Source organism: Anser brachyrhynchus (assembly GCF_964034855.1).
Source record: "Anser brachyrhynchus genome assembly, chromosome: 23".
NCBI lineage: Eukaryota > Metazoa > Chordata > Aves > Anseriformes > Anatidae > Anser > Anser brachyrhynchus.
Genome location: NC_137716.1, coordinates 4,096,771 through 4,119,536, shown reverse-complemented (window position 1 = coordinate 4,119,536; position 22,766 = coordinate 4,096,771). Strand labels below are relative to the sequence as shown.

Below are 22,766 nucleotides of genomic sequence, written 5' to 3'. Positions count from 1 at the left end.
CCGCATGTTTTTTTTTTTAAATGTAATAAAAATGCTATATGTCTGTCACTCCACTTGCGGAAGGAACAATTCCCTGTGAAATAGGATTTCCTGCCAATTCTCTCTGCAGTCAGTCTTCCCTGTCCATACGTAATTCGAAGCAGTCTGATGTTTTCGACAGTCTCATTATAAAAGCAATTCAGCCTTTAACTTGCGTATCGGGTCATCTAGACGTAGATTAAGGTAATAGGAAGGAAAAATGGAATGGCCAAATAAGAATTAACAGGAAAGCGGTCTGTAATATCAGCCAGTCCCTTGGTGACTACCGAAGGGCCGCATTCCTGGAATATAAGGACAAATATCTGAAATACGAGTTCTGTTCCTTAGAGAGAGTGGTGAAATTCAAGTTCTCCTGTTCATCCCCAATGAAACCTTTGCAGGATTCTTTTATCTTTGTGGTCTTGGGACTTCTCGCTACTAGGAATTTGAGTTACTAAGATTGTGGGCCATTTCAGGTTTGTACGTAGACTTTCTTCAAACTATTATCTTGCTTTATGTGATTAAAAACAAAAGTTATCTCTCTCAATCAATGTAATCACAAATCTGTTGCAAAATATTAACCTCATTAAAAGGAAGAGGAAGGTAAATAAAACCATTTGAGCCAGTTGAAGAGGATAAAATAGAGCAGGTAGTGATAACAGTCTGGAGTAATTGGCATGTAAAGGAGCTGCCTAAAGAAAGGCACTGAATGAAAATAATGATGCTTGGCTGGATTTTTTTTATGGTGTGTAAGCAGGTCTGGAGACTGGAGTCACAGCCGAATCTCTTCTCCTGTGACCTGTTCAGGCAAAATAATGGGACGGGTAGGGGACAGGTAAGGATCTGAAGAGTTACTTTAGTAGCTTGCTTTGTTTCCTAGTACAAACAACACAACAAAGCACTCAGAAAAACCTTGCTCAGCCTGAAGTGTTTTTCAACTGCTGTGAAACAGCTTTTAAAGAGACTGGTGCCAGAAGAAATTCTGCAACTACGAACATCTTCAAGGCAGATTTGAATAATAAAGTTCAGAGGTGTGTGTGGGAAACGTTTTGTGATGTTTACTTAGGTAGAAATACTACTTAGCAACAGCTTCCTGTAATTTTTATGTGCTGGGAATTTCGGTAACCATAAGCTTAGCTTTATTACCTTTGTATGGGAAAGGGGTCTCGAAGCACTGCACAGACTTAGCCAACCTCAAGGGCAAGATATTTTTAAAGCTTCAAACACAAAGAAATTTTTCCAGTTGCTACCACATGAAGTGGAAGTGCTCTTTTTATTTGGAGATCTGATAAGACCTGCCTTTTTTTTCTTCCCAGCTCTGACAAATGCCAGATGGAAGTTGACACCCGATAATCTCACTGGGGCGTCCGTTCCAAACCTTGCCAAGCGACAGCTTTATTGAGTGCGTGTAGCGCTTGTGGTCGGGGCTATTGTGATGCTTGCAAATGGCTAGACATCCTAAACTAATTCACTTCAGCTTATTAAGAGTAGTTAAGACATTTATGGCGCTTGGTGGTATGACACAAACTGTGGAACTGGGGAGAAGGGGTGAAAGAGTCCACACCGATGGCTATTTGAGTATACTACCTACTTAAAATAATGAGCAGAACTTGGTGCTGTGAAGAAGACCCTACTTTGGCTTTTCTCTTTAACAGCACACTGACCTGGGGTGACACAAGACTGGAGGGTTTCAATACTTAACATTTCAACGTGCTATTAAGTCCCCGTGTACGCATCTCCTGTAAGTCCCCCCACGTTGGTGTTTCTTGGGCTTCCTCACTGCTGAACCTTCACTTAAACGCAGGGGTTAACGGTTTTCTTTCTCCCCCTTATCCACAACCAGCACGTCAGACAGAAGCCACGGTTTAATCCCTTCTGTCTTCAGAGCATTTGGACAAGGACTAATTCCCACCTCACCCAACCATTAATAGCAGTAAATACAGAGAATTTGCTCCAAAGTTAAGGTAACAATTTCTGTATAGAGGTCTTGCCCGGGCGAACGTGCTTGATCAGCTGAAAAGGAGAATGAGGTATTGTGCCCACAAAATGGGAGAAACATTTATCTTGTTTGGTCTGAGCTGCGGTTTTAATTCTTTCTTCCTTCATGCATTCCCCAGACCTCTTGCCGTAAACCGCTGTTGGGCTGTGGAGGAGTTTAGCATGCAGGGGCTCAGCGCTGACTCTGCTGGAAGATGCTCTGAGTTGGGATCGCTGCTCAGGCTTCAGTGGCAACCCAAAGTCAACTGCTTGCCATTTCCAGGGCTGGCATGCCAGGGGTACTTCAGCTAGAATACTTATTTTTCCTACTTCGAGAACAGATCCAAGTTACTGTGTTTTGCTTAAACAAGGGAACCTGCATTAGCCCTTGTTAGACAAAATATAGAAGGCTGACTACACTTGGCAGACGCATTTGTCGGAAAATGCTGTTGTCTGGGCATGGATGTAGAGGCAGGAAGTCAGAGAATGATTAAAAAAAACAAACCTGAGCAACGAGGTTAACTGGTGTTAGTAATGCATGAATGGGAGCGCTGCAAATGGTTCACCCAGCGTGATGTGTTTGCTTCGGGAGGAGGAGATTGTTTCATTCAGAGCAAATCCTAGCGACTGCTGGGGTGCTCTGGTGTGGTAAGTCGAGATAAGGAATTGGCTGCTTTGTAGATCCTGTACGTTTCCCTCTGCTCACCCCTCTTAATAAACGCAGAGCAATGACTCTTTATTTTAAATCTTAAAAATGTAAACGAAGAGTAAAAGTATTCTAAGTGAAATACAATTCTGATGCCTCTTCCCAGACTTTGGCAAATAGAGCAGAGTAAATTCAAGATGTGTGTGATTTTACAGCGTTCTTACATTGTATGATGAAAGGCCTTCTTGTAGAAGGCTTTGGAAGGATTGTGAACCGCTCGAGTCCCTACAAAGACGTATATTCAGTGTGTGCAAGAAGACCAACTGAAATATGTCACTTGGCAAAGCTCTCTGCAACATCTTTCTCTATCAGGAGTTGTATTTGACAGGGATGGCCACTGTAAATGCACCTTGTGTTCAACCCACACACACTGCACATACACCGCTCCAAAAAAAAAAAATCCCAGGTGTGACCAGTGCAAAGATTATTTCTAGCTGAAAGGTCGGTGACTTCAGGACCTCTGATTAATGACAGATGCAGTGAATAACTGTCTGCGTCCTGAGGAAGCGGCGCTCACCCTTCTCTGTCTCTAACAATAGCTGGTGAAAAGTTCAGTGATCACGCTTCCCAATTATATCCTATAATTGTGTGCGAGTTCCTATTGGAGGGACGTGAATGAACTTGCTGGGATGTTTATGCTCCTTAATTAGGGCTGCTGGTTAGCTGGGAAGGGGAAAAAAAATAGGTTGGGTAGCGGGAAGCTGGGGGGGGGCACGGGCTGCGCTCGCCTGGCAGCGGGGCTGAGCTGCTTGCGGCGTGCCTGCAGTTATTTCGGTCGCTGCTTTGATCCAAAGTTTGCGGCTGGCCTTGCGTAAGCGCACGAAGCAGCGCTCCGGGGCTCGGTCACTGAAATAAATGCTGGGGATTGCAGCTGCGTGCGTTCATAACCTTTATCTGGACGTGTTTAGGTGAGGGGACAGGGGGGCGCTGCGCCGGCTGGGCTGGCGTTGTCGGAGAGTCGGCGGCGTTGCTTTTATTTTGGCTTGGGACATTTCAAACAAACAGAGAATTAACTTTGGCTCTGCGGAGCGCTCGAATGTTGGCTGAGCGAGCGTAATGTTTTCGTTTGAGTCTGGCTTCCCTGTGAATCTGTATTGAAATGAACTGAAACAGCAGTGCAGTGCGCTTGGCACCTGTTCGCGTCCAGAAAATTTTCTGACGTGGAATTTCCCTCTCTCTTCTCCAAAATACAGCCAGAATCGCTGTAGAGGAGAAGGACCAGGACTGGGCGATGCGATGCTCTGTATGAACAAGGAGCCTCTGGCTCAGCACCCTGGGTGAATTCCTTCTCTGGTGAACGTGCTCAGGTACGGCCCTGACCAGAGGCTGCCTCTGGAGCATCTCGAGAGGTTGGAGGGTGAGGGTGTTCTGCAGGATTTCCCAGGAAAGGGATGGAAAGAAAGCCCAGTTAGAACAGCGTTTGGCAGAATGCTGGGATTCATTTTCTTATACTTCTTTTCAAAGGACTTGGGGTGTACCTGGTTTCTCTGGCATCACTTCAGAGCTCTAAAAAAAAAAAAAAATGTGATTTTGATCTTGCGTATCAGGTTAGAGGTGCCCTTTTTCAAGGATATCAAGAAATACTGCTCCATTGTAATTGTAAATCAGGCATTTTCAGCCTTCCCAGACATCAGCTACCAGGCTGTAAGTGCTGAAGCACTGGCAGGTGCCGGACGGTTGGGCTCCTAACTTTTATAAGCCTTGTTCATATGCAAATGTAATGAGGGTGACAGGTATTTAGCAAGGTCCGTCTGATGAATCTGTGTGATGGAGATTGTAAGGTTTCTAAGATCTTTTTAGTCGAGGAAGGGAAATTGCATTGATCTGGTCATAGAACGGCTCCAATTATTTGTTTCCTGTATAATTTGAAGGCTTCTGGAAATGTGCAAATCCTATTGCTGGTCACCTGGGACTCCCACCGAGTTGCTGTTGCTGCTGGGATGTGGCCACGCTGCAATTTCAGGGCCCCGACACGATGAGCTGCGCGTGAGCTCAGGTTACAGGGACACACCGATGGCTTTTAAGTCAATGCACAGAGTTAAGGGAATGTAGGTAGCAAGCTCCTCGTTCTCATTTAGTGCTTTTTGAAAAGCGGATTGTCTGGGGCAGGGAGGGAGGAGGTCAGTCTCCATTTGTTAATCAGAATACAGGCTGCTGGGCCGTAGGATTTTAAGCAAGAAAAGGTTTACAGGGCAAGGGAGCAGGCATGGTTTGGAGTTGTATAGTCAATTCCTACTTGGTTTTTGGTATCTTCTCTGGTGTGGTAGCTGTGTGAGTTTAGTTATATTAACAGCAAACGGTACTATTGCAATTCAAGGCTTAATTGTTGTGTCAGCAATCACCACGAAGGAGCCACGTGCGTGGTGATGGGGAAGGTGGGCTCTACATGGCATTTCAGAGGGGCCTTCCCTGGCAAGAGGAGAGAGTTCAGTACTGAACGGCGACGTTCCCGTGTGGCAGAATTACAGGGCAGTTTGTGCCCTGTGAAATGGGGCTGCCTGTGTGCTGGTTGATTTTTCCCAATTGATACAGGGTGAAGAGGGCCAGGTCTGACAGTGTGTGTTGGAGGTAAGGGTCATTTGGTGCCTGCGGGAGAGGCGCTGAGCTTGGCTCTTCTGATAACGCGAGTGAGATGCCGTGGGCTTCTGAGGTGTTTGTTCCAAAATAGTTTAAATAGCATCTTAGATTTTACTAAGGGACCTGTGGCAGAAAATGAAGCTGCAGTTACTGCACTGAATCTGGAGCATCTGGAAATCTCTTGCACAGTAACCAGACATCACGCTAGAACTGTCTCGTAATGCCAGCTTTCTGCAATCAAGAATGTATGTAAGGAATGCTCGCACTCAAAGGTGGGCCTGGACCCTGTTGCACCATTAAAGACACAGTTGGAAAATCTTACAATCATGTAGGAAGCTCTAGCAGGGTGTTGGGTTTCCTAAGAATAAGGCATGTGCAAGTCAGCAGACATCACAGGATAACAAGGACAACAGAGATGTGGTAACCAACCATTTTTCTGTTACCTTTTTAAATTTTGTTAGGCATCCGTGTTGTGTCACAACAGTGCAAGGATTTTAATATTTCATAAGCAATAAAGCTATTCATTAAAATTTGAGTATCAGACAAATGCTTCCTATCTATTCCACAAAAACAATCAATCGTAGTCTATGGATAATGAAAACATAAAGGCAATGACTTAATAAAAACAAATAGGATTTATTTTTCCTGGTCTTCAATTTTTTCTGAATGTCATCTTTCTGAAATAAGGCTGATTGCACTGGATGTGTTTACACAGCTTCGGCTCGGGATAAATGAGTCCAAGAGTTCCCTTGTAAGTACCCCATAAAAGCTCCCGAAAGCCAGAGAGGAAATGGAGCTCCTCAGTGTGATGTCTGAGCGTCTCGCCCGGTGGAGCCTTAACGTGGCTTAAAGGAATAAGGCTTTTGTTTTAAAGCTGTGTTAGAAATGAAGTCTTTAAAGCTCAGTAAACTGTTTCTCTGTTCGTTCAATTCTGTGGATTTTAGACTTGGCGGATCTGTGCACGGTCTGTGTTTCTGGCAGAACTGAAAGCCTAATGTGCAGTAGCTGTCGTGCTGGAAGACTTAATGAAAAAGCAGTTATGTGGAAACGGGTGATTTATCTGGAACAACTTCTTCACCTCATTGGCAGGTTTCTACAGCTGTTAAATTAGCAAAAGCCCGTGAGAGAAGAGAAATGTCATGTATGGATCACCGTTTCCTTAGGCTTCTCTTCCACGCTACAGTAACGTTATCTCTGTGCTGTTTAAATAATTTGTACGGTGTTTGGCTGCTCTTTCAGTGCTTAGAGATCACGTTTCTGTGGCTAGATAAAAAACTATTCGATAAACCTATTAGAACGAGATGCCTTTATCAAGCATCAGTTTTTGTTTTGAGGAATATGAAACGCTCCCCTGCAAGCCTGTGGATTTGGTGGGGGCGATGAGAAAAATGTCCCCGGGTCTGAGTGGCTCCGCGGGAGAAGGAGGAGCTGCAGCTCGGTTCTCGTTGATCAGCGTGGGGAAAAGCATGTTGTTTTTCCACATGCTCAATTCTGCGATAACAAAAAGAACTCCAGATTGTGTTTTTAAACAAGCTTTAGGTCTCTCTGTGCTCAGATTCGCCGGTGACTATCCATTACAGCAACACGTTCACCCACCCAAAGCCTAATTTGAAGTGGCACGGTTTCAAACACGAGCCTTGCTTTGATACCGCAGGGGAGCGAACAGGACTGAGCAATAAACCATCAAGTGCTCGCTTTGCACCAAGTGTTTTGCAGAGGATCGTGCGCTGGAGGTGGACTTTGACACCGCCGGTCTCCTCTCGGCACTGTTGTTGGCCGTTTGGGTGGTTCTGTGCAATTCGCTTCCCCTGTCCGGGCCTCAGTGTTTGTCTGTAAAATGGAGCCGATCGCACGGACCTGCTGACGAGTGAGGCTTCAATAAAGCTCAAAAATAAATAAAAAAATAAAGACAGGGAATGCAGGAAGCGCCTCGAGGCGAAATTTATCTGGAGATCTTTAAGAACATTTTAGACAAACAGCTGTCAGCAATGTCGTAGGTAAAGCATTTGATCTGCCCTTGGACAGGTGGATGGGCTGGGTGGCATCTCAAAAAGTTCTTCGGCTCCGTTCCAGTTGAAGATTGCTTGCAAGGATGGCTGCTCCGTGCTGCGATTCGAAACCGTCCCTGCTCAGCTTGAGAAGACGACTCTTTGTCTCTGGAGAAACTGATAGGGCTTCAGGTTTTGAGCAGGAGAGTCCCTTGTTGCCGTCCTGAGAGACAAAACTAGCTTGTATAGTGCTTTTTCAGAGCACTCTATCCACTGTAGGATTATTTCTGTATGTTTTTTCCCCCTGCAGTAATTACCCCATTTAGGGATCGGCAGGTGTCAAGGCTCAACACTGAGGATATCAACCAGATCGGCTCTGAACGGTCTTAATTGCTCCGAAATGGACAGTGCTAACGGTAACCGGTGATCAGACTGTGTCGCCACTGCCGTGCGGATAAACATCCCCGAAGCTGCAGCTTTTTAGCGGCGGTGGCACACGCCTGCACGGCTCATGTTGTGCGGGCAGATCTTGTTTCTCCCTGTGCTCAGCACAGTTGAGCTGGCTGATAATGAGACCTGTGCTACTAACATGCTTCCTCGTTACTGAACAAAGTGACTTCAGTGATGGTCAGCCTTATTTTAAGAACTTTCAGTGTCAAAGGTATGGAATAAAACAGAATTTTCAAGGTTGGAGCTGGTTACAATTGTGGAAGAAAGATTGAGAATCCAGGATCTCCCCCAAGTTCAATGCAACTGCAGAAGATGTAGTTCCCCCACTGTTCCTCTCTCTTTGTTGGGGTGGCACAACTAGTTTGGGATTAAATTCCTTCAGATTACAACTTTCCCTTGCATAATTTATAAGCAGAAATAGAGTAAAGGCTTCTAAGGTGGGCTTGTGCAATATAGTTTGTTTCTTGTACCAATCTGTAGCCTTTTGTTCTTCCTTAAGTTTGTATTTGTCTGATGTTTTGTCACTTTTATTGTTTCTTTTGGGACTTTGATTAGAGAAGCGGAGTGATGTGGCAGGGTGTGTATCCTGTAGATCAAAAACTGCAGGGAACGTTTGCAGTGAGAAGTCATTGAGTGGATGTGTGTCTGGATGGAGCTGAGCTGGGTAGCTGGTGTGGGGCTGCATATTATTTTACACTGAATTATTTGGAAGTAGGCATTACTGGTACACTGAAGATGACAAGGGCAAGTAGTAAATAAAAATATATTTCGGAGAGAGGTCTCAACTGCTTGGCTCTGGGGCTGCAAGCAACCAGTATCTATTTCAGTGCTAAGTAAATTCTTATACCTAGAAATAAACTGCGGAGAGCACACTTACAGCTTTGGACAGAGGGAGAGGGGTGTGTAGAGTAGTGTACAGGAGTTGACGTGGCCAAAATGACTACAGTAGGTGAAAGAACGTTACATGGGTGCATATAATCTGTGTGTTTGATACCAATATTCCCAGGAATGAGGTGCTGCTGGTTTTTCCTTTTGCACAGTTCAAATATGATTTTGAAAAAAAAAATAGCAGTAGGTCCAGTGAAAACTATGAAACCTATTAGTGGAAAAATGCTTTACAATATTTAGTTTTGGATGTATGTATGTGCGGAATAAATCTGATAATAGGGCCTTCAGCTTGGAAGTTGAAGTGGAGAAAATCAGGCTAGGAACAAAGCTCGTTTCCAGTGCTGCTCATTCTCTCAAACAGTTAAAGCAAAAGCTTGTGGTCAGCTTCTCGTCACTGAAATCACTTAAATCAGGACCAGATAACTTTCTAAAATTGATCAGCCAAGTGGAAGCTGATTCTTGTTGAATCTGTTGGCAATAAACAGGAGTCCAGAGCAAGCGACCAGAGAGGTCCTCTGGTGTTAGAAACGTGGCTGCTGCGCCTGGGTGGCGAGCGCAGGCATCTGCGGCTCTGTCTGACAGGTCTGCGCGCTCACCAAGAAGCAGCAATTGGGAATTGTCTGCCCCAGAAGGATCTGCGTTAGCCCTTTGGCACCTCCGTCTGCGTGCTGGCTGCTCCCCGGGGGTGTAACTGCTGCGCTTCCATCCCCGGCAGGGCAGGGCGCTGGCTGCTGCGAGCGGCTGCTCCAGGCGCTGAGCCTGTCCCTGCTGCTGCCTCCAGCACTCAGCCTCCCCTGGCGCAGAGCAAAGCCCTTTCCCCTCGGAGCGGCTGCTGTGGGACAGAGCCCGGCATTGTAATCAGCTCCCTGCCGCAGCCGTTCCCTGTGTTTGGGCATGTGTTTGGGCAGTGCGCTGAGCCACCCTACGCTAGTATGGTTTATGCTTCCTGGTAAGTTAGAGGGGGGAAAAAAAAAGTCTGGGTGGCAGTGCTTGTTAGCTCTGCTCCACGGCAGCATTTAGCTTCCAAGTAGTTCTCCGTGCAGCTAGCCTCAGGTGGTGCTTCACCCTTCCTTCTCTCCTCATCCAGCTCCCTGGCTTTCTGGGAGGTGGAAGGAGGACGTCTGGAACAAGTTTTGTTCCTCTCTCTGGCTCCCTTGCAGTACCTTCATCCCCAAACACAAATGCAGCTTCAGTACCGATGTTTACAGTTGGTGAGTATGCCATGGAATCTGTCCAGATTAAAATCTTAACCTCTGTCTGACATTTCTGTGTAGATCATTAGTTATCAGCTTAATCTCCTTGTGGTTAATCTTATACTTCCGCCCGTTCCATTACCTTTCTCAGTCATGGACAGCTCCGCTTCCCTGTTTGCTGTAAACTCTACGTCCTTTTCAGTATAGATTTGCTCTTACTTTGTGCCCGGGTTACACTTTATACATCTTTCCACATAACATACCTCAAACACAATCTTCCGTATCCCCACAGAGCCAAATGTGTCAACTTAGCTTTCATTCTTTCCTGCCTTGTTTACTACAACATCCTTCTCTGTGGCCTTGAGAAAAGCAATTTTATTCCTCTCTTATCTTTTCAGAAAGCAAAGGTTATACTTTTCGCCTCGTGCTTTGACCGTATCACTCCTTATTTTCAGGAAAAGGTTTGTAGGTAGAAGTAATAGCTTGTGTTAGACCTACATTTGGAAAAATGAGACGTCCTTAGACCATCACTGTACATGAAAGCACTTCTGCTCATCTCCATTTGTCTCTGTTTCTCAGAATGTAAGATACAAACCTCTGTGCTAGTCTTTCGTGGCTTATCCTCGTTCAGCATCTTCTCATCCAGCGCTGAGATGCTGACATCTCAGCCTGGTCTGCCCACGATGCCAATTGGGAAATAAATCAGCCTGATGAGAAGCTTGCCCCCAGCACCGCGCTGATGCACAGGGAGGAGGATCACATCCTGCTGGGGCAGAGCGTTCAAAATAAAGTACAGGTAGAGACTTTATGCTCAGTGAGATTTTATGCTCAATTACACTCGTGTTCAGGACATCCACGGCTGCCTGGATCGCTTTGCTGTGATTCTCTGGGGTCTTCTGGGATCGCAGTGCGGGGGAGCAGGTTAGAGTGAACAGGGATGTTTGTAAGATGCTGGATGTCTGAAAGAGTAATACATAGTTAAATATTAACAGGGAGCTCTCATGAGGCGCCCAGGTGGCGTGTCAACCATTGACCGATAAAAGCTAATCCTTAGGTTGTAAATATGGATTGCAATTTCAAGAACGACAACAACAACAACAAAGCCACCCTGATAGCTGTGAGTAAAACGGTGAGCAAAGCTGTACAGAACACTTCCCCCAGTTCCCTTTATAGATTCTGGGTTTGGTCTAAATTGCAAACCCTCTGATCTGACACACAGATCAAGTACAGTGTGAGGTGGCTGATGTCCAGACCACCATAGAATTAGCTGTTCCTTCCCAATCTGTGTTGCCCAGAGGCTGGGTACACCGAGCTTTTCTGCCTTCTTTGAGGGAGGCAATGAATTCAGTGGCTCTTTTACAAATTACTCACAGAAAGTCTGGAGATTGGAAGCTTGTGGACCCCAGCCCTCAGGTACCTAAGGGATGGGAGAGGGTGAGATCGTTTCTTCATGCCCTTCGATTATAAGCCATCACCAGGGCAGGGGATACCAAACCCTGGAGTTTGTGTTGATTTGCGTGGGGCCATTTTGTTTAGTGACAGCTGGCTGGGGACTCTGGGTTTTCTGAAGATGCGGTGTCAGTTTTGGGGCTTGAATATTCAGGAAAAACAAGCAGAAGTTGCTGCACGAAGCACCCAGCTCACTTTGAACACAAAGTACAAGGAGCAGACTTGCTTTGCTTGCCAGAGCACGGCACAACAGCGGTGTTGCAGACACGGGGCGAGGTATTTACAACTTCTCGTTGTTATCCTTGTGTGCACTTTGTGACGCTTGTTCCGCCTCTAACAGCGCTGCTGTGTTTTCAAATCAAACGCCGTGTTTTGATGTTTTGAGCTTGATCGCCAACAGTTTAGCCAGGTTTAGAAGAGTTGCCTTTACCTGCTTGGGGAATCGGCTCGTTTGAAAGGTGCTGGAGGAATGAGGACAGAGCTGGTCTTCAGTTGTGTTTCAGTTTCTTTCGTCTTTGTCCCCTAACTCTCTTTGTCCCTAACGCGATATAAACACCGTGTGGACTCCTTAAAATGGATGAGAGGAAAATATTGCTTTGATCTCTATTCTGCTGGGGCAATATGGGGCATCTACTTCTCCGAGTAAATAGCTGTGGTGACACAGGAGAGCAGGAGAGAAAACCTTCAAGGGAAGAAAGCAGATCTGGAGGATCTCTGAAATGACAGAGCCCATCGTGTCAGTTTGCTGGGAAGAGGTGAGGCAGTTTCACAGCTGAGGTTCGTAGCTCGAGATGATCCCATCCCTGAAAATAAGAGCTGACAGTCGGGCTGCCTTACTACTTCCAGCTACGGAGGTGACAGCCACTGCCTCTGCAGTTCCCTGGGGCTTTGGACAGCGGGGCAGAGATGTTGGCCCGTACCCATGGTGAGGTACCTGCAGGAGCACATTTGCAAAGGCCGTGACTTGAGATAACGAGCGAGTGACTAAGGGCGTTGTGGATCCATTGTGGTTTATGACTTCCTCCAGGCTTCATCATATTAAGATGATTTATGTAAATATATTTGTTATATATGTCTGTGGATAGATAGGTAGATATAGACGTGTTTGAGTTTCTCATAGCAAATTTTCTGTATTCCTTGGCATAATTTGTGCACTAGTAAATTTCTGTTTCCAGAAAAAACCCTCCACTGGCAGTTGTAGTGGGAAAAACAATTGATTACTTCACAGCCTGAACAGCAGAAGGGTAGCAGGGAAGAGACTGCTTTTCTGAAGGGATCTCCCTTCATCCGCTCTTTCCCTGTATCAACACCAGAGCTCAACCTTTTTCCCTATCTCCATTCAACAACTTCTTTTGGAGGCCCCCGCGTCCTCCATTATCACCGCTGGACAAGGGGGCTCATGGCTCCAGACCCTTTTATCTTTTCTAACCTGAGGTACGCTGGCATTCAGGATGTCCCACCACATTTGCTGATCCATGCACCGGCATCTCTGTGGGTTTTAATGGGGGCGGCAGTTCTGGGCTGGGAGGATGGCACCGGTCCCGTTTTGGGGTATTTGAAACATTCGCTGGAGCTTCAAATAAGCACGTAACTTGTGAAAGGGTTTGGAGGCGACACAAGTTTTTTCTTATCCTTGCTGATCCGTGAGATAAGAAGTGTAATATTGTCCCAGAGAAATGTCAATGGGAAGAGTTTCCTTTCTGTTTGAGTAACAGCGTGTTGTTTTTGGAAGTCACTGTCTATGGGAAGGGAGGCACCTGCAGTTAATTTTATCCGTTCCTGTGTAAGTACGGACCTCCTGACATTCCCAACCCGCAGTTCAGTGGGGTCGTGGCATTATGTACTGTAATCTCCAATTTTATAAATAACGCTGATTTTAGTGCTGATTGTAAAACCTTGAATTTCTTTGGCACTCGCTCGCTCCCAGGTTGGTGCGGAAGTACCGAAGTCGTGCGTGTGAATAAAAGCACTTGAGCTGATACATTTTGGGCGAGTTGTTCCTGTGCTGTTGGAGAATGGAGAGTAGGGAGGGATCGATGCTGTCAGAGCAGCCGAGCGCTGTGAGTAGCTGACAAGGTCTGCCCGAGTGGATCGTGATGTTTCCTCAATTTCACTCACTAACTACAGCCAGCGCCAGGCGTTGCTGGCAGCCCTTTTTGCAGAAGCACGTTAACCTCATGTTTTCTGCTCTCTTCTGGCTTTTACCACTTATTTTGTGGAGCCTGGGAGAGCTGCTGCTTTTGGTCCACAAGGCGACCAAAAGCCCTGGTGCTCCTTACAGGCTCGTGGAGCGCTGCGGCCACGCTCACCCTGGGCACATTTGTGTCGCGGTGACACCCCTGGGAGCTGCTTGCTGCCAGGCTCAGGGCTTGGGGCTTGGGTTTCTCCTCCCTCGTCTGCGGTGACACGAAGAAATAATTGAAGGACGCAAGGCACAGTGCAGAGGGAGTTGGCAGCACGCTGTCCTTCTTGCAGCAGCCCTCTGCAAACCCACACTGCTATGGAGTTGTAGATTTATACCTAGTCTTCTCTGGACATGGTTTTGGTTGTTTAATAGCTTCTCTCATTCTTACAGTGTGTGATTGTGCTCAGGGTAGGTATCACTTTGGCAAGTTCTGGTTAAATGCTCACAAGAAATAGGTGATCAGGAGTTTAAAAAAAAAAGAAATTGTTTTATGCATAAAATTTACAGAACAGTAGCAAACAATACTTAATGGCTTGCTGTATTTGAAGCTGCCTTGGCAGGTGAAATAAATTAATCTAGAAGTGGCCAAGTAAAAAAAAAAAAAACATTTTGTGTATAACATGCCTTAATAGCTAATTTTATAAGGAGACAAGCTTCATAAGGATTTCAATGGGATCGATGCCGCTTAGTGCTTGTAGAAATTCAGGAAACAAGCCCAGGCTCTGCGGTGCTAAATTAAGGTCCCGTGCTTGCAGCACTCGGAGGAGCGTGCCGTGGGCGCTCGTCCCGGCCTTGCCTTTCCTTTCCCTTTGCTTTTGTTTACGCTTCGAGCCGCAAGCACCCGATTCCGCGGGGCTCGCCGTCCTGCCTCGCCCCCTGCAAAATGAAATTACAGCTCCCACCACGACGACCGCGGCTCCAGCCTGTGAGAGCGTGGGGAGGGGATTACTTGGATAAATTTACGACGGATACTATGGCCGCTTACAGTAAGAGAAAACAGGGCGAGGGAGAGCTCCGATACCTCGCGTCACACACGCCTGCGTGTAGCATTACACCAGCCTCAGCGCTGGCATCCAGTTATGCGCTTCGTGGCCAAACCAAGCCGTTTTAAGCGGCGTCAGCCCCGGCTTCGTGCCGCCTTCCTCCCGCCTTGGGGTTCCCAACGCTGCGGGGCGAGCGGCCGGGAGCCTGGATGCCTCCTGCCCGGAGCGTGGAAGCCTCCTGTCCGGGCAGCGAACGCATTGGCTGCGGCCGCGGGCGGTGCTGCCGCCGCCGTGCTGGCTTCCTGACCTGGACTCGTGCGGATCAGGAGCTGCTCGGTGGCGGTGGAAGGAGCTGGGGCAGCAGAAAGGGACCTGGGGGGTGGCGAGGAGGGGTCTGTGCCCCCCTGCTGCCGGCCAAGGGGAGCAGCTCGCAGGGGGCCCCGGCTGCCCCTGTGCCCCGTGCACCCAGCTGGCTGCCCACGGAAAGGTCGCGTCCGTTCGGGACCGGTCGGCACCACAAGCATCCAGGGGTATCAGTATGGCACGTAATGCAGCATCCCCATGTTTGTACGTGGGACTTGGGACTTATCCATGACACATACCTCTTATCACACCCAAACCCCCTCTGTTTGAATAACCCCCCTCGTCACACCCAAACTACCCTCTCTCTGAGTACTCAGCTCGCTCAGAATGCAGCAACATAAATCCCTCGAGTGGCAGGGGGGCAAAGGGAGAGCAAAGCTTACCCAGGGTGATTCTTATTTCCTTTTCTTGACAATTCACTTGATATTGTTTTGTTAGCAGGAAGCAAAACCAAGACCCAAGACAAACGTTTTCAATCACCCTTTGATATTCAAATGGTATTTATTAGCTGGACGGCTTAGTGCTTAATCAACTCTCCTGTTAAATGGGGATCTTCTGGTTACCGGTGTTGGCTGGGGAATGTGTTTGCAGTTTCCGTGCATTTTTGTTTCCACCTGCAGCCCCGGGAAGTGGTGAAAGGCAGGAGGGACCCACGGAGGTAGGAATTCCTTTGCGCTGACTCTGCTGCCTTGTGTCCCCCCCCAGCTGGGCCTCAGCTGCACGAAGAAATGTCAGTTTGAATCTCTAATCAGAAAGGTTTGTAAAATGCATTGTTTCCCAAGTCTCTGGAGCCACCCTAGCTAGCTAGTTAAATATTTATTCACCCCTGGACCAACAGGTTTGAACCTCTGTGTCAGCTCGGTTTCTCCCCCATCCAGGGCAGATTCGTTACGTGTCGTACAGTTTATCATCTTTGGATGGGGAATTTAAAAGCCCCATTCTTAAATCTTCTGATGAAGAGGTTTATGTGATTGTGCTGAGCAGCTTTGCTCTGGCGCCAGGGCAGAAACACTTCTTCCTGCAGCAGCTTTTACAACACGGTGTGGTGGCTCCTGCCCCTACCCCAAAACCAGCTCTTCCCTTGTCCCTGACTGGGACTCATGAAGCTTCCTTTGGATTTTATTTTATTTTCCTTTTCTGGGTGGATTGAAGAGAGTTGACTCTTCCCTATCAAGAGAGGGAGACATCACGTTCCTCAAAATGTCAATTCCTGCAGCGTGGACCAGGGGCTGTAGAGAGGCTACATCTGAGCGCAGGCGGTGCCTCCTGAGACCTCCTGAACCCCGCCATGGTCCCCAGAGCACAGTCTCGTTGCAAAGCAGTGCCTTTTTGTGAGCTGTGTCAGCTGCTGGAGTATACAAACCTCAGTGACAGAGAGGTAATGAGATGGACCTGGTCTGTACTCCCCTGTTCGGTGCTGTCCTGCTGTGCAAGGGTAGCCCCGTAGGAAAACAAGACCCTGCCTGACCCATTGGGAGTCACGCAACCTGGGTGCTCCGGTAGCACTTACAAGTGGTAGTAAAGGTATGCTGGAGAGGTTTCTGCGTGATTTTCAGGTGCTCAGAAAATGAAGTACCTTCTAGCACGCATACTTTGATAAAGTCAGAATGGCGTCTATTCAGGATCTTTTGTAACGAGGATTTGCACAAAACAGTGATTGACAATTTATTGTCCCGAGGCTTAATGGAGGGGGAAGAAAAAAGCGTTGCCTTGGCTGCTCTGCTTTCTTCGAGTTGTCTTTTAGACATCAAAAGCTCTTAAGAACAATTTAAAAATAGCTTAATTGTATCCTCCAAAAACCTTTAGAGTTGAGAATTTGAACAGTTTCTGCCCTGTGAATAGTTGCAGCTGAGATTAAGATGTGTAAACAAGCACGGGACTTTGAAGATTAGTTTCCATTACCAATAAAAGCTCTTGCGTGGCATAACGTAAAGGAGGTGCCATGTGTCACTGGGGGTTTGGCACGAGGGCCAGCTTCTCCAAGCTACCTGTCTGCTCCCCTGACTCCTTAAGGAACAAAATATTTCATATTTTAAGCTCTGAACTACCTAAGCCTGGAGCAGACCCCAGGGCTAGCCTTTTGCCTCCTGGACCGCAGTGAGCACTGCTGAAAACCTTGACATTTTAGGCTGGAATCAGTAAGTTTGATAGTGCTTTGGACTCAATTCTGGAATTTTCTGTCTGCGTCCTTCTGTTGCCAATGTTTCTCATAAACTGCAGCCACGACATCTGTTGCTAGACTGCGCTCCATCTGTGGCCTGGTGCAGGACGTATACCCGGGTTTGTAAAACAAGCATCGCATTTTATATTTAGTCTAATACAAGGTGTCATCTGCAAGTTGCTTCCGTTTACCTGCTGCAATTTCAATCAGTTGTTCCAGACCATTTCTAAGTGATGGGTTCACAACGTGAGACCCAGAAAAGGGCAAAAACTTTGTCAGGGGAAAAGAAAGCGGCTTTGAAATGCTCGCCGGTGTTTCGTATTGATGGGCGAATCCTGGGGGACGCCCAGAGAAGATACCTGCAGTGGGTGACTGACGCGGGAGCAGTCAGATATTTACGAGGTCAAATTGACCTTAGGAGAGAGTTTCAACTTCAGCTATTTCATATTTTTCAAAGGATTTGTCAGGCTGGAACAAACCAGAGGTTGCTCATCTTTGCTGTCCCGCCTACCGCAGCGACTGCTGCTGCTTCCAAGAAGGGCATTAACTCCTTTAGCACGCTTCTGCAATCCTTTAGCAGGGGCTGAGCACAGCAGAGGGGTTTTTTCTTCCTAACCGCAGCTGGTGATTTGATGTTAAAAACATGGGTAGCACGCTGTACCATGGATCCTGCGTGCTGCTCCTTTGGTTGACTAAAACTAAACCACATTCTGCTGTTGGGCTGCTCGCGCGTTAGCCAGAAGTTAAAAATAACATTTTAGCCTCTGTACATCAGTCTGCCTGGAACGTCCCCAAGAAAAGCCCCTCCTGCTCCAATGCTGAATATCAAGAAAAATGAACTCCTTAGGCCAACTGTCGTGGCTGTTTTGTTTTGTTTTGTAGGAGAGAAGGGCAGTTTCCGTACTTTTATCTGCATTATTTTTGCAGATTGTCTTTCTGAGGAGTTTTTTTTTTTTTTTATACTATGCAGCTCATCTAACGTTGCCTAAGGTGAAGAATCTTGCCCAGATGAAAATCTTGGGTTTGTCCATCGCTAGTGCAGTTAGCAGGCGTGTTTTGGGGCTGCCCGTACCCTGGTCTGGTACGGGTACATCAGGCAGCAGGGTTTGGCTGTGTGAGCGGCAGAATAAGCGTGCCTGATCGTATCCTTCCTTGTGCTGTCACCTTCCGTAGGGTTTGCACATCCCCTCCAGCTCCTGGGTCAGCGTTAGTCACGGTGTTTGCCCTGAGCTCTGCTGCCGCTTGCTTTCCATTTCAAAGCCCCAAACCGCTCATTAAAAGTGTTGTGAGGCACTAAGTAATGGATAATTAAAAAGCAAGCCAGAAAAACCTCAAGCACTTGTGGGTGCCCTTCTTCTCGGGCTGTCTGGGAGAATCGCCGAAGAGCTTGTGCTGGCTCCAGGGCGGCTTCCTCCTGGGGAACCGGTGATACGCAGATAGGAAGCTGAAGGGTTATGTAAAGGTATTGTTGGGCATGCATTATTCACAGCATTATTGTGGGAAATTCAGTTTCTTAAACTAAGAAACTGCCTGTCCCAGCCTGGAAAGCTGGCACTGCGTGGATCTCCTCACCTCTGGGCTTCAGGAGTAGGGTTGGCATCACCAAAGCACTCCTGGGAGCCTCCCAGTGCTGGGCAGAGAAAACAGGAAAACTTGATGTTCTATTTTTGAAGATGAGCATTAATGAGCTGTGAATGGCAACACACTTCAAAAATATTATTAAAATTTGGAGTTTGCAATTGGAAAGCGGAGATGAGGCAGACTTCTGCGCTTGATGAGTGCCTCTTTGAAAAGAAGGTTGCCAAGCCAAGTAGGACAAAGTGTGGTTGCTGGTAAGGCTTTTGTGGTCGTGCTTTGCTGGGCTGTCCTGTAATATTCGGTTGCTTTTTATCTTTTCACAGTCTGTCCAGCTGCCTGCAAGTCGCAAGGCTGCACCTCCGATGGCCAGTGCTGTCACAGCGAATGCCTGGGGGACTGCACGGAGCCCAACAACCCAGAGAAATGCGTGGCGTGCCGCAACTTCTACCTTGATGGCACTTGTGTGGATGCCTGCCCGCCCGGTTACTATCACTTTGAGGGCTGGCGCTGCGTGACCTTCAGCTTCTGCCAGGAGCTGCACAACAAATGCAAAAATGCCAGGGAGTCGGGGTGTCACGTTATCCACAACAACGAATGTGTTCACGAATGCCCATCGGGGTACATCATGAATTCCAGCAAGTAAGTGCAGGCGTCTGCAAGTAAAGGAACCAAGCTGTAGTTTGGGTGTTGTTCTGGTGTTTCATGTCCTTTTCTTCCTCTTGGATAGAGGGTTTGTATTCTGCATCAAGGCCAAGAAAAGTTCCTGGTGCTTGAGTGTCTGCGATAATTACCTGGTCTACTTTAATATGATTTGCAAACTAATACCTTGCTAATTCAAGCCATTAAAAGCAGACAGGTTTTCCTGGGCTGTGCCGGTAGTTTATTCTGCTTTGTTTACTCTCGAGTCTGGAAAAAGTGGGAGAGGGGGGTTGAAGGAGAGGACAAGGAAGAGTAGTGTCCTCAGGTTGGAAGGGTCCTGCTGTAATCGAGTGAGAATGAGAAGCATCAGTAGTGCTGCTTACCTTCCCCTCCAAAGCTGACCTCAGACTAGAAAGCTTTGTTTTTAAGCAGAAAAGGGAAAATTCACATCTAATCAAGAGAGCATAGCGTATTTTGATCAGATCATTCTTAGAATATCTGTCCCTCATTCCTGTAATTACTTTCATTGAGCAGGTTCAAGCTGTGCCAGACATAAATGGGCAATGTAACAAACAACTGTAGCATGAGTCAAAGCAGGGAACAGCCATTCTGACTATTCCCAGGCTTTTTCAACAAAGAAGTTAAATAATTTATGTTGCTGAGCTGTTTATCGCTGAAAACTTCGTTGTTTGTCCCACAATAACATTATATATTGTGATGAGTCAGATTTCCTATGAATATTGGTAGCTTTGTGCCCGCATGTGTTTGCTCCTGACATAACAAATTCAGGGAATTCACTCTAACAGGACTTTCTATTCCATTTCCTGTTTTGCTGTTCAAAAGAATGAACCAGCAGCCCCCAGAGCAGATACGCTGCTGGGGTAACAGCAGCCCTCTCCTCTCTCCTCTACTTGCTCCAGGCTGCTGTCAGTAGGACCTCACAGCGCTGCACTTCTCCTAGGGCATTTATTTCTCAGAACTAGTTGGAAACACATTCTTGTGGTGTTATGACCAGGGCAAGCAATCATCTTGCTGCCATTTAAGAAGCATTTCCCCAGAGCACAAAGCACATGTTTGCCTTTTTCAATGCAACTTTATGTAAAGTCCTTAATCACTGGATTCCCAGATGAATGGCCAGTAATCCGCTCATCAATTACATTTTTGGTTAATGCTCTTGGGGTGGAGAATGGGCATGGGTTTTTTGATCTTGAAGTCCTGGGTATGCATAGCACTGTACAGCATCATGGTGTGACTGGGCTACTCAAAACAATCGGAATTGCTTCATTCTGGTTTCTGTTGTGTAGAAAGGACAGAGTGACTAGAGTGTGAAATGTGGAAATGACAATTTTAAGAATAACCAGCAGTTATTTGGAGTTCTTCAGAGCCTCGTGCTGCACACTGCAAGTGACTCCCATGGCATATTGTCAGGATGCTTTTGCTTTGTGTCGATTGCTCTGCTTTGGAGAACTGCTGGAGATGCCCCAGGTTATGTTCTGCAAAAGTATCTCATCTGCGTTCTTGACTCTCTTGTCTTTCAGCCTGCACTGTACTCCCTGCGCAGGGCCTTGTCCAAAGGTTTGCGACTTTGGGAAGGAGAAGACTATCGATTCAGTGACATCAGCACAGGAGCTCCGTGGCTGCACGGTTGTTAATGGAAGCCTAGTTATAAATATCCGGGGAGGAAGTAAGTTCTGCATGAGTAAGGGGGTAGGGAGCGCTGGGTGTCAGATCAGTGAATATGACACCATCCAGGAGCTGGGCTTTTCTTTTTTGCTTTGACCGCTCTCTGAATCTGAGAGTGATTCAGAAAAATAACTGTAAAGTAAAGGCTCTTCTCGTGGTCATTAGGGGTGGGATTTTCTTTGCTAACTGATTTTTGTAAGGTCTTTTGGATTTATGCAGAGCAGTTCCATGTAATCTGCTTGGGCTCTGATATCAATGTTTCTCTCCATGGTATCAGAAAACTAAAACCAATGTTTTTCTCTCCATAGATAACATAGCAGCTGAGCTAGAAGCAAATCTTGGCTTGATAGAAGAAATCTCAGGTTACTTAAAAATTCGCCGGTCTTATGCCTTGGTTTCTCTTTCTTTTTTTCGTAAACTACATCTGATCAGAGGAGAAACATTAGAAGCTGGGTGAGTTCTTTCAAAAGATATTTTCATGCTTTGAAGTGTAAGGAGTACCAGTGCTATCAGGGTGATTTGTATTGATAAACAATCCCTACGTTATTTTTAAACATTCCTCTGCCCATGGCTTGTGGCCTGCCAGGGAAGATAGTTTGCATTTTTTTTTTTTCTTTGCTGTCTGGATTAGTGCATAAGGGCGGTTGAGGTGGGGGGAAGGACTCTTTTAGTGGATCTCCTCCCAACCCACATTTTCATTCTCTGCTTTCAGGAATTATTCGTTTTATGCCTTGGACAACCAGAATCTTCGTCAGCTCTGGGACTGGAGTAAACACAACCTCACTATTGCACGAGGCAAACTCTTCTTCCATTATAATCCCAAACTGTGTTTGTCAGAAATCCACAAGATGGAGGAGATCTCTGGGACTAAGGGGCGTCAGGAAAGGAACGACATAGCCCTGAAGACAAACGGCGATCAAGCCTCATGTAAGAAAGTTTCAGAATGCACTGAGACTTGCATCATTTTCCTTTCCCTCAGTCTTTGCTAACCTCATGCTTTTAATGTCTCTCAGCCTAGCCTATGATTTTTTTTTGTCCAGGGACTGTCCTTGTCCTTTTGGTAAAGCACCAGGCATGTGACTTGCTGCTTGCTTGTACACAGTAATGATACTGTCAATATGCCATGAGTAAAAGTACTCCTGGGTGCTGCATCTGGCCAGGAGCCTACCTTGCCAGCTTTGGTTTTCAGCAGTTTTCTCTTTGTGTGCTCAGCTGTGAGGCTTTTTGGGGTTGAGTGTATTGTTGAGTCTTTTTGAAGAGTTTAGCACAATGTAACCCCAGTCCAGACTGGGACTTGGTGTTACTACTGAGCACCTGATTAATCATAATCTTCTTTTCCCATGTCTTGAGGTGACAGTATGCCCACACAATAAACATAGTGGAGGAATAGGATTTTCACCCATCTCTGGAGCCATCTGAAGGAGTTGCTCTGGCAACTGTCAGAGAAATTTTTCCAACAGTTTTTGTTATGCCTTTTAAAGGCTTTTAAGCTAGTAGCTTCCTTTGACAACAACAATAACGCAATGCCTGTATCAGCATGGCTAAGGAGCAAACATGCTGTGTTGCTTTATGCTCTAACTAAAGTCGTGCCACTGAAGGTGTAGTTTTGCAGACACATATTTTGGCAGCAATATTGCCATAATTACATCCCAACCCTGCTGTTTGTTCCCATTCTGTGCCACACACAATCCCCGTTCCCTGTTTATGCCAGGAAAATTTACAGGGCTGCGTGGTGAACCAGACTGAAGAAGTAATCTGGGGTAGAAAATAGCAAGACATTTCTGCTTGCTGTTCTTAGCTTGTGTCGTGTCTCAGCTCTGCTCTGATTTATTTTGTAGCCCTACAAAGTTTTAAATCACACAGGAGCAAGCACAGGGTAGCATATAAGGTTTGAGCAGGTATTGCCACCAAAGCCCCCAAGTGTTTGT

The 22,766-nt window shown here is 46.6% G+C and overlaps 1 protein-coding gene across 1 annotated transcript in view; it reads left to right on the top strand.

Annotated features, from left to right (window-relative positions):
* Positions 1 to 22,766, top strand: part of INSR (insulin receptor) — a 56,655-nt gene that overhangs the window by 13,066 nt on the left and 20,823 nt on the right. Inside the window, exons 3-6 of the mRNA XM_080566060.1 lie at positions 18,840 to 19,155; positions 20,694 to 20,839; positions 21,147 to 21,291; positions 21,551 to 21,765. Of these exons, the coding sequence (XP_080422186.1) occupies positions 18,840 to 19,155; positions 20,694 to 20,839; positions 21,147 to 21,291; positions 21,551 to 21,765 (822 nt within the window). The remainder of the gene's footprint in view (positions 1 to 18,839; positions 19,156 to 20,693; positions 20,840 to 21,146; positions 21,292 to 21,550; positions 21,766 to 22,766) is intronic.